At 51.0% G+C, this 13,682-nt stretch overlaps 1 protein-coding gene across 1 annotated transcript; it reads right to left on the reverse strand.

The window, feature by feature from the left end:
* Positions 1-6,061: 6,061 nt before the first annotated feature.
* Positions 6,062-12,746, reverse strand: LOC118902161 (keratin, type II cytoskeletal 4-like). Its single transcript, XM_036866187.1, has 9 exons — positions 12,192-12,746; positions 10,335-10,549; positions 9,305-9,365; positions 8,888-8,983; positions 8,165-8,329; positions 7,773-7,898; positions 7,128-7,348; positions 6,840-6,874; positions 6,062-6,731 (listed from the first exon to the last, which is right to left on the reverse strand). Exons 1-9 carry the CDS (start codon positions 12,687-12,689, stop codon positions 6,550-6,552), a joined length of 1,599 nt encoding a protein of 532 aa, XP_036722082.1. The 5' UTR covers positions 12,690-12,746; the 3' UTR covers positions 6,062-6,549.
* Between the last annotated feature and the right edge of the window lie 936 nt (positions 12,747-13,682).

The following is a 13,682-nucleotide window of genomic DNA, read 5'->3' on the forward strand; positions in this document are numbered from 1 at the left end:
AGCTGTTCTCCCAGTTAAATATACCCAGTTGCTTCTCCCAGTCTTCAATACACATGGTTTCTCTTCACTCCATTTTGCTCTTAATATCATGGTGCCTAATTAAGATAAAATAATTGGAGGCGGGTAATAACCTATAATGGAAACGAATCTGAATCATTTTGCTGTACACTTGAAACTAACACAACATTGTAAATTAACTATACTTCGATTTAAAAAAAAAAAATCAGAGGTGGTGTAATGTGCGCCAAAACTATTAGGAGGACCCTTACTGTCTGTGATGTGGATACAGCTTCTTCCAAAGCAGGTTGAGATTCTGTGCCTTTCTTTAACTGTTGGCTCATATCGATCCTGAGGGGGTAGAGGGGTTAGACATGGGCTTTACCCATGTAAGTCAGGCCATCCTGGGTTTGAATTCTGGCTCTGCCTCTTTTTCATTTACTGTGTGATCTCGGACAAGTTACTAAACCTCCCCAAGCCTGTTTCCTAAATAAAATGGAAATAATAGCAGATTAATCTTCCATAGCTGTTGCGAGAATTGAATTAAATAATGTATGGCAAACACTAAGAATGGAACCTAGACATGGTTAGTACTCAGGAAGCACTAGCTATTATTTTGTATTTGTCATTTTATGTTACTTTGGGATGTGCTTCTGTCCTAACATGACAATAGGGCCTCTTCTGTTGCTCGGGACAAACCACAGGTTAATTCAATGAATTAATTGCTCCTGTGATGACCCAAGCACCTCCTTTTCTCCATATTCTTGACTTAATGTTCATCTTCCTCAGAGGCAAAGCATCAGCCCCAATCAGCCTGCCCTGGCTCTCTCTAAATATGCAGTGAATCCTTATGGAACACTTGCTATTTGCCAGTCACTGTTTCAGGCACCAGGAATGAAGTAATGAAGTTCCTGCTCTTCTAGAGCTCACACGCCAGTGGCGAACAGACAATAAAGAAATAAATACACATTATGCCAGGGTGTGAAAAGTGTTATAAAATAAATGCAGCAGAAAAAAGGGGGTAGACATGAGAAGGGTGCTATTTCGTAGAGGGTGGTCTGAGCAGACCTGAGCAGACATCTGAGTGCAGTGAGGGAACAAGGCATGCAGACAGCTGAGCAAAGGGTGTGCTGGGCAGAGGAAACCACACGTGCAAAGGCCCTGGGGCAGGCTGGTCAGGAGTGTTTGGGGAGCAGCATGGGGCCAGCAGAGCTGAAGCAGAGTGAGGGAGGAGGACAGGCATCAGAGATGAGGTCTTGGCCGGCAGGGAGACCGATGACACACAGCTTTGAGACGCTAAGACTGGCTTTTACTCTGAGAGGCAAAGCCACTGAAGGTCTCGGCAAAGGTGAGCCTCAAGCTGACTTTTAAGCGAATGAGTCTGGCTGCTGCGTGAGGATAGGTTCTGAGGGTAAAGGGGGAACTTGTGAGACCCACTCCACCTTCCTTACCTTCCAGGTCAGAGACTTGCCTTCTGCTTTTAAGCAACTCACTTCTACCTCCTGCTGGAAGAAGAAATTGAAGGGCCAGCAACCACAGAGCATTCCAGAGAAGATCAACAGGGTAATAAAATGGAATGCGAGGTTCGCCCTGAAGAACCTTTTATTTATAAAAGATTCCTTTGCCTGATAGGTGCTCCCCACCATATTTGTGCTGAATCATGTTTGTCTGGTGTGTCTCCTCAAATCAGAAGTTGTAAACAGCAGAAATCACATCTTGTCCTTGCTGGGAAATTCAAAACAAAACAAAAAAGGGAAGTTATTAAATAAGTTGCTTGAAACAAAAGGTAAAAGGGGAGGAGGAAAAAAATGGTTAAGCAATCATTTAACCTGGGGAAGAGAAGCTTAAGAGGAAATTTAAATTAATTTTTCAGTGCAATGATATTTAAAAGCAGGGCTCTCAATCTCTCCACTGCAGAATTTCAGGGAGTCCAGCTGGACGTAAAGCAGAGGGTGTGATCATGGTAGGAAATAAGGTGACCGTGGGATACCGTGTAAGTTATCTGAGGAGATTTAGAAACAGCGATTCACAGCCTCTAGCATAAAGCAGGTACTCAACAAATACTGAAGGAATGAATATCATTGCGGGGGAGACGATCCTGCCAGGAGACAAGGGAATGACAGCAAAGAATCTCTCCTCCTGGCGAACAAGACTGGGAAAGGAGGCGGAGCGTGGCAAGGCTTAGCATAACAGCCACGTGGAAAGGCAGTGAGGTGCAGATATGGCCATTCCGAGACAGGAGTCCAAAGCATGTAATGGGCCTAAAGACCACTCCCTGAAGGCAGGTGACCCAGAGTTCCCTCTCCGTGTCCTTCAGATCTGTTCTCTCAGACGCACCTCATTCTGAGCTTGCCTAGTCTTGGAACACAAAGCCCAAGCACAGATCAGACTGTGGGCCAAGCCACAGTCCTCCACTGTGGAGGCCTAGGCCTCCCTCTCCAGCCTCCCTCCCACCACTGCCTGTTCTTAATGCGGCGTGATGCCAAGCTGCTGTGGGTTCTTACACACGCTGCACAGCGTCACGTTTCCCTGCCTCTACTCTGGTATTCTTGCTGCCGAGAGCACTCTTCTCCCCTGTGCCCCTTGCCGCAACTTCAAGTCTACACCCCTTTCACCTGGCTGACTCCTTCTCAGGCTTCAAGATTTATCTCAGGGGTCACCTCCTCCAGGGAGCCTTCCTTGAATCCCTTGGCAAAAGTGAATGCTTCTCCCCTGTGCTTTCAGAGCCTTGCTGTTTACATCTACCATTGCTCTTACCAGTCTCCTGAAAGGGTGGGAAATCTGTATTTAGTATGTCTGCCTCCCCAGCAATCCCCATCCTCAGGCACTCACATTCACGTGAAAAGATGTCCATCCCAAGGGAGAGAACCCCGCTGCAACGCCTGTCCAGCTGAAGCTCTTAGACTGTGGATTTGCAGGCAGGGGAGCTCCCAGTCTGCTGAGCGAAAGGCCACAGCCCCTCGGGACGCTGCGCAGGGCAGGGGGTGTGAGCAGGATGAGGCCCAGGGAGGCCCAAGGGAGGCCGAGCAGCGGGCTGAGCTAAGAGCGTGGAGCGGCCCCGGGGGACTTCCTGGAAGAAAGGACTTCCTCTTAGAGGAGACTAGAGTCCTGCCCTCTGTCAGATCACCTACCTACCCCCCACCACCCCTCCCATGGGATAAAGAGGTGACTGTTCAGGCCCAACCTTCAGCACAGCAAAAAGATGGAACAGCCGTCTTCCCTCAGCCCACCCTTCCCTTGGCCCTGGGCTGTCCCGCTAGTACCGTGCCCTGGGGAGTCACAAAGAGGGGCGCAGTTCCCTCAGTTATCTCCCTAAGCAGCTGTCTCACTAAAACTTGCCCGTCCACCCAAGACACGGTAGTGCACACGCCTGATCCTCTTTTTTTTTAATTAATTAATTTATTTATTATTTATTTTTGGTTCCACTGGGTCTTCGTTGCTGCACGCGGGCTTCCTCTAGTTGCAGCGAGCGGGGGCTGCTCTTCGTTGCGGTGCGCGGGCCTCTCATTGCGGTGGCTTCTCTTGTTGCGGAGCACGGGCTCCAGGAACGTGGGCTTCAGTAGTTGTGGCTCACGGGCTCTAGAGCACAGACTCAATAGTGGTGGCGCACAGGCTTGGTTGCTCCGCGGCATGCGGGATCTTCCCGGACCAGGGCTCGAACCCGTGTCCCCTGCATTGGCAGGTGGATTCTTAGCCACTACGGCACCAGGGAAGTCCCACATGCCTGATTCTCAGGTCCTCTGGTCTTTGAAGCCAAAGCCTGCGTCCCAACAGTAAGCTTAGCCAAAATCCCACAGCAGAACCACACTAATTAAACCCCCTCCCCTCTGTCCTTCTGGTTTTCCTAGCAACAAGCAAGGGAGGCTTCAGAAGTGGTAGCAAGAATTTCCTGGGAAATGAGTGGGCTGGCCCCAGAGCAGAAGGCCTTGGTGAAGGGGGAGGGACGTATGCAGCTGTGGTCATTGCCTGAGAGCCAGAAGCCTGAGCCCAACCGAGGGCAAGGTGGCAGCCAGGATGGAGAGAGGGGTTCAGGGCCAATGAGCCACGTAAACTGACTGAAAGCTTTGCCAGCCCACAGCTGAGCCATTACAGTGATGTGAGAAGTGATTTCAGTTACCTCAGGGTAGAGCATTTCCGGGGGTGGGGGGAACGGGAGAGCACGGGGCCTTCCAGGGGGTGGGCAATGCACAGTTCCCTGAACACAGAGAGCAGCGAAATCCAGTTCAAAGGATCTGAGAGAAGGGTGGCACCTGTTATCTCAGAAGTGAATCTCCCCACCACCACCATGCATCCCCTTTGACTGGCCAGCTCCAAACCCTGGACCATGGCCAGGATCCACTCCCTGGGACCGTTCTGGGAGTAGAAGCCAACATGTAGGTTTTCCCTCTTTTATGTAAAACAGGAGTCTTCTTATATAAATAAAAATCAAACACACTCGCATAGCCACTTGCCTACAAATAAGAACACGTTTATTCTAAGATACACACGCACATGTATAATCTACCATCTAACTTTGTGTGTAAGTAAGTCACTAAATTCAACTGAAGAGGCCCTGAGAGACCCGACAGTGGTACTCAGGTTGGCTACTCCCCGCTCCCGCACTCCACCCACTCAGAGGGCACAAAAAAGGCGGTAACCTGCCCAGCTTCTGGGCTTTGGCTTCTCGGCGGTGGCCCGTCGTGACCTACAACTTCCCGGTGGGTGAACTTGAGAAGCCCCTCCCCTGCTTCCAACCCTTGACTCCTCCTCCCCACCCCAGAAACTCAGAAAAGAGCCGATTCAGCATTCTCCCAGGGGAGGGGTGCAGTGATGGAAAGAAGTCAAAGACTTCCTGCTCTGCCACACGGGGTGAGCCCCAGGTCTACGGGGAGATTAGCTTTTGGAGGACCAGCTGGCCAGCCCAGGGAGCAGGGAGCGACTGCTTCTGGCAGGAGGCCCCCGCCTGGGAGCGCAAACCCCTGAGGTTAACATTTCCCTGCTCTGCCCTGCTGCCCTGAGCCTGCCTGCATGGGGCGAAGGCCCCGTGGGCAGAGACCAACCTTGGGCAAACGGTGTGCCCTTCGGTCTGCACATAGTAAGGGCCCGTGGGAGGCACCACGTGGAGGGATTGGAGTTTGCATGCACTCCCTGGCAGTCGAGGGTGGGAGGCACCGATTGATGGCCAGGGGAGTGAGTGCAGTCTGCATCCGTAGTAGGAGGGATTTAGGTCAGACTGCGCAAGGGGAGCTGTGCAGACTTCCTCTGAAGAAGGGAAGACTGTGATACTCCAGGTATCTTGGAATCGGTCCAGTATAAAAACAGGATGTCCACAAAGGCTATACCCAGACCCCCACCTCTGAATAACCAACCGGAATCTCCAGGGCTGGCCCCAAACAGGAAGCTGCACCCTCCAATGCCCCCAAAGACCTGCCTCACGCCCCCCTCTCTCCCACCACTCAGGGACAGACACTCAGACGTAACCTCTGACAGAATCACCTGAGGACAAGGACAAGTGAGCTCAGCACGAAAGCTCTGTGAGAGCGACATGTTTTCACTTCTCCATCCAACAATCATGACCTTGTTGATTCTGTGAACAAGTTCCCAAAAGCCTTGCTGGCCTGGTGGGAAAGCCCATGCCTGGAGTTTCGTGAAGACAGGGCCTTGCTAGACGCTGAGCATAAACTCTCCATAAGCTCCCTAACCTCTTCTTCTATATTCAGTGGAGACCTCTGACTGCCTGTCCCCATACCTGCCCTACACCCCACACCTCCAGACCTGCACCCCTTCCCGCCAGATACTCCTGGGTCTCAGCACTGAGACGGCCCCACCCTGACTGCCTGCAACGCGCGATCTTTGGATAAGATGGTTGGTTGCTTTGAGACTGTGCTCCTGTTCTGGAGGCAGCCTTCAGGCTCCACACATGACCCTTCTCTCCCCATAATCTGGGCAACTTAGAAGGAGAGATCTGAGAAATGAGCTGATAACCTTGATTTGGACAGACAGATCCCTCAGGCCCCAGCCTCCTTCACTTTCACCTGAATTCTGGAGACTTCTCCCCAAGGAACAAACACGATTGCTCAAAGTGAATGACAAAAGCTTTTTATTGAAGATTCACCCAAAGATGGACAGAGGGAAGGAGAAGAGGTGGACAGGGTACTGAGTGGCTCTTGTCCTGACCTTGCAGGGTCAGTTGCTGCCAAGTGATGGAGAAGGAGTTTGGTCCTGATGTAGAGAGAGATCCGGGATCTGGTAGGAGGTGGCATTGGGCTGGGAGGGGATATATGTGACCCTAATAATTCTGGAGATGAAGCACCTGGCTGGATTCTCCTCTGTCCATGAGAGGTGAAGAGTCAGCTGACACCTCTCCCATTCCAGCTGGGTCAGCAAGCCCAAATTAGGAAGAAGCTACCAAACTCCAAGAGGGCAGAGTCCACGTCCTGGCACTGAGGTGGCACTGAGGTGACACTGGTAAGACGAGCCCCAGGAAGGGAGGGTGGAGGTGGGGGTGAAGGAAGCAGAGACACCAGGGCTGGGCCAGGCTGGCCTCAAGCGGCTGCAGGGACCTCACCTCATCTATCGGTGGGATCTCTTGGTCAGGGTGGTGGTAGAGGTGATCTTGCTGCTGGAACTGCCGCCGACACCAACACTACCACCAAACCCAAAACCACTTCCGGAGCCAGAACCCAGGCCAAATCCGGAGCAGCTTCCTAACCCTCCACCAACGCCTCCTGCGCTGGCAGCACCACCAACTACAGCTGCGGGAGAAAGACAAGGACAAGGTCGTTCCAACCGTGCTGGAAACCAGGAATCTCACCCCAAACTGGGGTGAACAAACGGCCACAGCGGGGGCAGACGGTACTTACAGACGCTCACGGCACTCTGGCATTCTCCAGACATTCTGTGGGCGACAAAAAGAGCAGTGAGCGTCAGCAGGCCCGGAGCCACACTTCGTTCAACAAGCAGGTGTCAAGCACCCTCCCATCCTTCCGTAGCCAGATTTGAGGCCTGAATGTGAACCTGTTATATAACACCGTCCTGATTGATAACACACCAGCACAGAAGCAAGTGGTCCAGCAGAGGTGTCCCGGACTGGCCATGGCTCTGGACCCTCTCCCTTCCTCCTGTTCCCACCCTGCCTTCGCCCCCCTCACCGGCACTCCTCGCCCTCCAGCAGCTTGCGGTAGGTGGCGATCTCCACGTCCAAGGCCAGCTTCACGCTCATGAGCTCCTGGTACTCGTGCAGCATCCGGGCCAGCTCCTCCTTGGCCTTCTGCAGGGCGACCTCCAGCTCTGTGCGCTTGCTGTAGGCATCTTTCAGGGCCACCTCGCCACGCTGCTCTGCATCAGCCACGGATGTCTGCAGAGTCTGGTACTGCAGACAAGGGCACGGGACAGGCAATCACCAGGGTCCTGCTGTCAAGACCTCTAAATCTGTCCACTCTCCTGTAGCAGCTTTGCTTGGGTTAGGATGTCAAGATTCTGTCTGTCCTTCTCCCCACCTTCCCTGACTCTTATGCATTTTATTCACTCCAGCTAGGGTCCACCAATGCCCCCACCAGAATGATTAGATAAAATGAGCAAAACCAATGAAAAAGAGCCAAGAAAACTTATTTGCTGAGGTTATCATATGTTAACTAGGATATTGCTGAAAAGATCTGGGTATGACTTATGCAAAGAGCTACAAATCCCCCGCAAACTAGCTCAAGATCTTCTGGTCTGATGCCTTATCTGCTTGTCTACTGTGGAGACATCAGGCCCCTGACCCTGTACCGAGGCCGGGTAGAGGTGACACATACTTGCTTCTTGACATTCTCGATCTCAGCCCGCAGCCTCTGGATCATCCTGTTAAGCTCTGAAATCTCATTCTTGGTGTTCCTCAGGCTGTCACCATGTTGTTCGACTGAGACCTGGAGCTGCTGGACCTAAGACCCAGGAGACACAGGGAAACAGGGGTCAGGGGTGTTTGGGTAGAGTCTATTCTCAAGTGGACTCAGTAAGAATAGCCACAGGTGGCAGGGATAATACAAAATGTCATGCTATCTCCAGGCAGACCAGGATCAGTGCCACCCAGAAGAATCAGTTTACCCCTGACTTCTCTTGGGCTCGAGCTGATGATCGTCTGCTCACAGACATCAAAAGCAGAGCCCCAGAAGCCACTCTCGGCTCCTGAGAGACCCCCGACACCCACCTTGGTCTGGTACAGCGCCTCGGCCTCGGCCTTGCTCCTCTGGGCAATCTCCTCGTACTGGGCGCGGACCTCGGCGATGATGCCGTCCAGGTTCAGGTCGCGGGTGTTGTCCATGGACAGGATGACAGACGTGTCGCTGACGTGGGTTTGCATCTGGGACAGCTCCTGCGGGGAAAAAGTCTCACATCAGCCCTCCTGGAGAGTCTTCCCTAATCTCTGACACCAGAAACCTGCCATCACCGTGGAAATGGCCATGCCACAGGCTCAGATGGAAGCCAACTTGGCATTCCCAAAGTGCACAGAGAAGGAGGAGGGGTAAATTTCTATGTAGAAATCAAGCGGTTGGTGATATCTCAAGACAGAAAAGCAATGCTTGTAGTCTTTACTGCTCCCTAAGCTACTCCAGGTCAGGGGGCCCTGAGTATGTTGCATGGAAGGGAAGGGAATGGATCTATTTCACTAGAGAAATGCTGGACGGCAATAAATTCTATCCCATGCAATCTTTAGACCTAATCTTCTAAGACAACCTCTAGTTTTGAGACCTCTCCGTTGAATCTCTCACTTCAACCCTTTCTATCCATGACCTTGCTGAGAGCCCAGGGCCCTGAAGTAAGGGAGCTGGAGTCCTTTCAACGAACTGTCAATTCCGACCAGCAGCCTCACAGATGGAGGAGCCCCTTCCCTGAATGGGGTCGTGGGGGGGCGGCGAAATGGAGTCCTCACCGCAGCATAGAGGACCCTCAGGAAGTTGATCTCATCATTACGGGCATCCACCTTGGCCTCCAACTCCGTCTTGCTCATGTAAGTGGCGTCCACGTCCTGCAGAGGAGGGGGAAGGATAAGAGACAAGGTACAGGCATTCCAATAGGGGGCAGGGAGTGTTATGTGACACACAAGGTAGCACCAGGTGAGGTGGCGGGGGACTATTCATTTGGCCTATTCTGCCCCTAAAGCCACCTGCAGACATGGAAGTTAATTATCCAAATGGGCTTTTTTTTACAGCCTTAATTCCTAGTTCAGTGAGATCTGGATAGTACCAAGTGGGGTGGAGATGAGAGAGATGGACGGAACCCATGATTCAAGCCAAAGGCCACTCCCGAGGGAAGTGGGAACACATCCCTACCCTCCTTCAACCCTTACCTTCTTTAAGACCACAAAGTCATTTTCAGCAGCTGTGCGTTTGTTGATCTCATCTTCATACCTGGGGATGGGAAGATGCAAAAAAAAAAAAAAAAGACAAAAGCCCCACAGTGAACTAGTGTTTCTCACTCTCTCCTGCTGGTTTTCAAACATCTAACTATCTGGAAAAATCCATCTAATTGGCTACATTTTCCTACGTTCATACAGATATTCATTCCACCTACATTTATTGAGTAATTACAGTGTATGAGGTACCAGTCTAGACTCTAGTTTACTCAGAGAAGTGAAAACCAAATTTTAAAAAGACTGTTTGCAAGAGATAAGATGTGAGGAGGAGAACCAGCAATGATCTGGTCGATTTTATTTCCATAGAAGGGCTGTCCTTTGGCCATTGGGTGGATTAAATTCTCAGGAGGGTTGCCAATACTCCAGTTCTTTTTCTTTGGTGTGAGAGTGAATTGAGAGAGGGAGCTGGTATTTTTCTCAGCTCCATCCCATAATGAGCATAATAAGAACTACTCTGCATTCAATGTTCATTTTATGGCCGGCACTATGCTACCAGCTTTCTCTATCTCATTTAATTTCATTTAATTCTCACGACCTATAAAGTAGAACTATTATTGCCATTTTAAAGATGATGAAAACTAAGGTTCAGAGAGGTTAAGCAAGTCACCCAAGATCACACAGCTAGTAAGTGAAGGAATCAGTATGCCAAGCAGGTCCATCTATCTCTACAGCCTGTATTCTTCCAACCCTGCTGTATTACTTTCCATCTGTTTGGTTTTTTATCTTATTTGTATATGGTAAGCCCAGCTCTCTGAATACATCACTCATTTTCTGTTTGGGGCAACTTAGGGTTACTAGACCTCACCCCATTAAAAAAGTGACCATGTAGAAGCATGGGAACAGACTGGAGGTCCTCCCTGACCCTTTGGGGGTCTCTTCAGAGCCTGAGATTCTAAATGATGAAGAGAAGGCCGGGGGTCCTGGGGCATGGCTGGGCAGATTGTCGCATTCCCTCCCCACATACTTGGCCTTGAAGTCCTCCACGCTGTCCTGCATGATCTTCAGCTCACACTGCAGGCGTCCTTTGTTGTTGGTCAAGTTATCCAACTGCTTCCTCAGGGCACTGAGGTAGGCCTCAAAGAAGGGATCAAGGTTTTTGCTGGATGTGGTTGTCGTCTGCTGCTGAAGGAGGTTCCACTTGGTCTCTAGAACCTTGTTCTGCTGCTCTAAGAACCGCACCTGTATTTAACACAAGCACCAACCGACCGATGAGGACCTGAATCTCTGGCAGGAGGGCTGGCCAACACCATCCCAGTCAATCGATGCTAACCAGGGAGCCCAAGAGCCATCCGAGTAGGGCCACCACGTTGCAACTCCAGGCACTATCTGCTGGGGTCAACATGGCGGCCCCGCTCCATAGCAGCAAGTGGGCCATGTGTGTTGGGAAGAGCAGAGCAGAGCCCAAGCATCGGGGCCTGACTGTGCAGCAAGAACAACTTCCCAACCACAGGGATCGAGTTACTGAGAAGGGATGAGTTGCTGAGAATACTGAACTTCTATGAAATAATAAAATAAAACAAATTTAGGAGATACAACCACAGCCTAAGGGCTATTGCATTCAAAGTGATCCTGACCCAAGGCAAAGGAATGATAAATTCACTGAAGATGTTTTAAACAAGCTTTCTTATAAATGCACCTGGTGTGTCCCTGTGAACCTGTGCACAACTGAGTATAAATATTTAAGATCAAGCCCCAGACATATTCTGAGTCTCATAGACTCACTGCTGCAAGGGGACTTCCCTGAACTTTCCCTCTAGGAAGAGATCTAGCCAGATAAACCAAGGTTTGGCATGATATTTCCACTTTAGGTGCTTCAGAATTGAAAGAAAAGCAGGTAAGGGTGACTGATCACAGTTTGAACTTAAACTGATGAAGGGAGATTAGACAAGGAAGCACCCAACCCTTGGTCCTACTTTCCCATCTATAGGTCCTAGAGTCACAATAAAGCCCTTTTAAGCTACTATGGGTTAATTCAAACTAGCAAGAAGAGCAAATATTCCCACTCGATCTACTCCAAGATTGTTCATTCTTGCCCCATTCATCTAAGAGAACTAAGACTTCGCTGCACAGAGAACCAGGGCACCCTGGGCCAAATGTGCTGCAACCATCTATTCAGTCATTCATCTTTGGATTAATGACTCTCTGGAACTAATCTCTTTGCTATCATCCATCATACAGAAGCACAGCATGCAGCAGAAAAGACTTGAACTTCCAGACCTTGCATGGAGAAGGGAAGTGGACTACAAAAAGAAAAGCAGAGAGCCATCCCCTATCCTCTTCAAACAGACCCAGAGATGAGCAATTTTGCCCAGAGTCAACAGGATGAACACAATGACCTTCCAAGGTCCTACGAGGAACTCTAATCTGCCATTAGAGCCAGTCCCTTTCTCATTTGGGAAACCAGCCTGGTTTTCTTCTGCTCTGACAACAGAAGTGCCAGTCATTAAGCTATTATATTAACTATAATTAATTAACTATTAAATTATTAACCATATCATTTATGAAACCAAAACCTGAGAAGAAGCAGGGAAACAAGGAACCCACTTTATAGCTGGGGTGACTGGACCCAGAAAAGTTGAATGATTTGCCCAGTAACACATAGCATGTCAGGAAATCCAAGTATTGAACTGCTTCGAGCAGCCTGTTTTCCCACCAGCCACAGGACAAAAGAGAAAGAGTAATGGCTCTTCTTAACTAGGTGGGAAACAGTGGCCCAGAGAAGTTCACAGTTTTCCCAAGTCCGCAGCAGGCTCAGGTCTGAGATGCCAGGACTCAGAAACCCTGGCTTCTACCACCTTATCTGACCAAGGGGCCGGCTCACCTTGTCAATGAAGGAGACGAACCTGTCGTTGAGGGTCTTGATCTGCTCCCGCTCCTCGGTCCGGACCTTCTGGATCTCAGGGTCAATCTCCATGTGGAGTGGCGTCAGCAGGCTCTGATTGATGGTGACCTCCTGAATCCCTCCAGGAGGGCAGACGGGGAAGCCAGCACCACCCCATCCACCAGAGGAGCCCCCGAATCCAGGGCCAAAGCCGCCAGCCCCAAAACCTCCAGCAGCCCCAAAACCTCCAGCAGCCCCAAAACCTCCAGCAGCCCCAAACCCAGTGCCTCGCCAGCACCCAGCCGTGCCGATGGAGATGCTCTTGTTTCCCCCGAGGTTGCAGAGGCTTCTGCTGCTGAAGCCCCCAGAGGAGAAGCAACCTGTGCCCCCAGACATGGAGGTCGAGCTGAAAGCAGACTTCTTGCCTCCACCTACGATGGCTGAGCCACAGCTAAAGCCCCGGGGCCCGCCTCGGCCACACTGCTGTCTGATGAGCATGGCTGGAGAGAGAGGAACACGCTCAGAGTTGTCAGGGAGAAGCGAGAAGGGCCAGGCCACTGACTGCCACAGCCATAGCCTGGGTCTCTTATATGTGCAGGAGAGCAGGGCTTGGTTGCAGGGGCATAAAGGGAAAAATCTGAAACATCCCTGGGCTTGGCCTTTGGCACTGGCCCATCCTTCTGACACCTGCTGAGCATGTCACAAACACACCTACAGAAGTCATTCAGAGGGCACGCTCTCCGCCGGGAGAAGCTGAACCGGTGACACAGGGCCTCCTGGGTCACAGGCCCCCCACCCACTGTACTCCCATCTCACCAGCCTCCAAGGGGCCTCCCTAATCCAGACAAGATAACCCATCGCTCTGTCGCTCACTCCACAGAATGTGGAAACTGTGGGCCTGACTTCAAATGCACGCTCTGCAAACCTGCCGCAAGTCATTCTCTGGGGCTCAGTTGCTTCACCCATAAATTGGAAATGCTACAAATATTTGCCTTCACCTTCTGTCAAGATCCTGAGATTAAGAAGAATGAGTGCTTTGTAAACTGTCAGAGGCTGCACGGTTATTTGTCACTATCATTACTCTTCTTCCATGTGCACTTGGCCCCATGTAGTCATACAAAAGGGGAAATCCATATTCCAGCCTTCTAGCCTTCCAAACCTAGATCAAGACTCACCTCGACTTGACACACCGTTATTGAGAACCTACTATGTGCCAGGCGTGGAGCTGGGGACAGAAGAAAGGTGACTCTGCCTTGGGCCCTCAAGACTCACATTCCTTCTCGGGGCTTCCAGTCTGGGTTGGCAGGATTCTAGGTCAGCGTTCTCCAGGCTGGGTCCTTACTGTGTGCGCCATGCTACTCAGTTTACTGCCCAGTTGTTTGCTTGGCTCCACCGGAACAGGCCATGTTCTGTTTTCCCATAATGGTCCCGGCATTCAGGGCAGGAGCTTGGAACTTCTTGTTCCAAGGTGCTGGGGACCCCTTTGGCAGA

This window comes from Balaenoptera musculus, chromosome 10 (genome assembly GCF_009873245.2).
Source record: "Balaenoptera musculus isolate JJ_BM4_2016_0621 chromosome 10, mBalMus1.pri.v3, whole genome shotgun sequence".
NCBI lineage: Eukaryota > Metazoa > Chordata > Mammalia > Artiodactyla > Balaenopteridae > Balaenoptera > Balaenoptera musculus.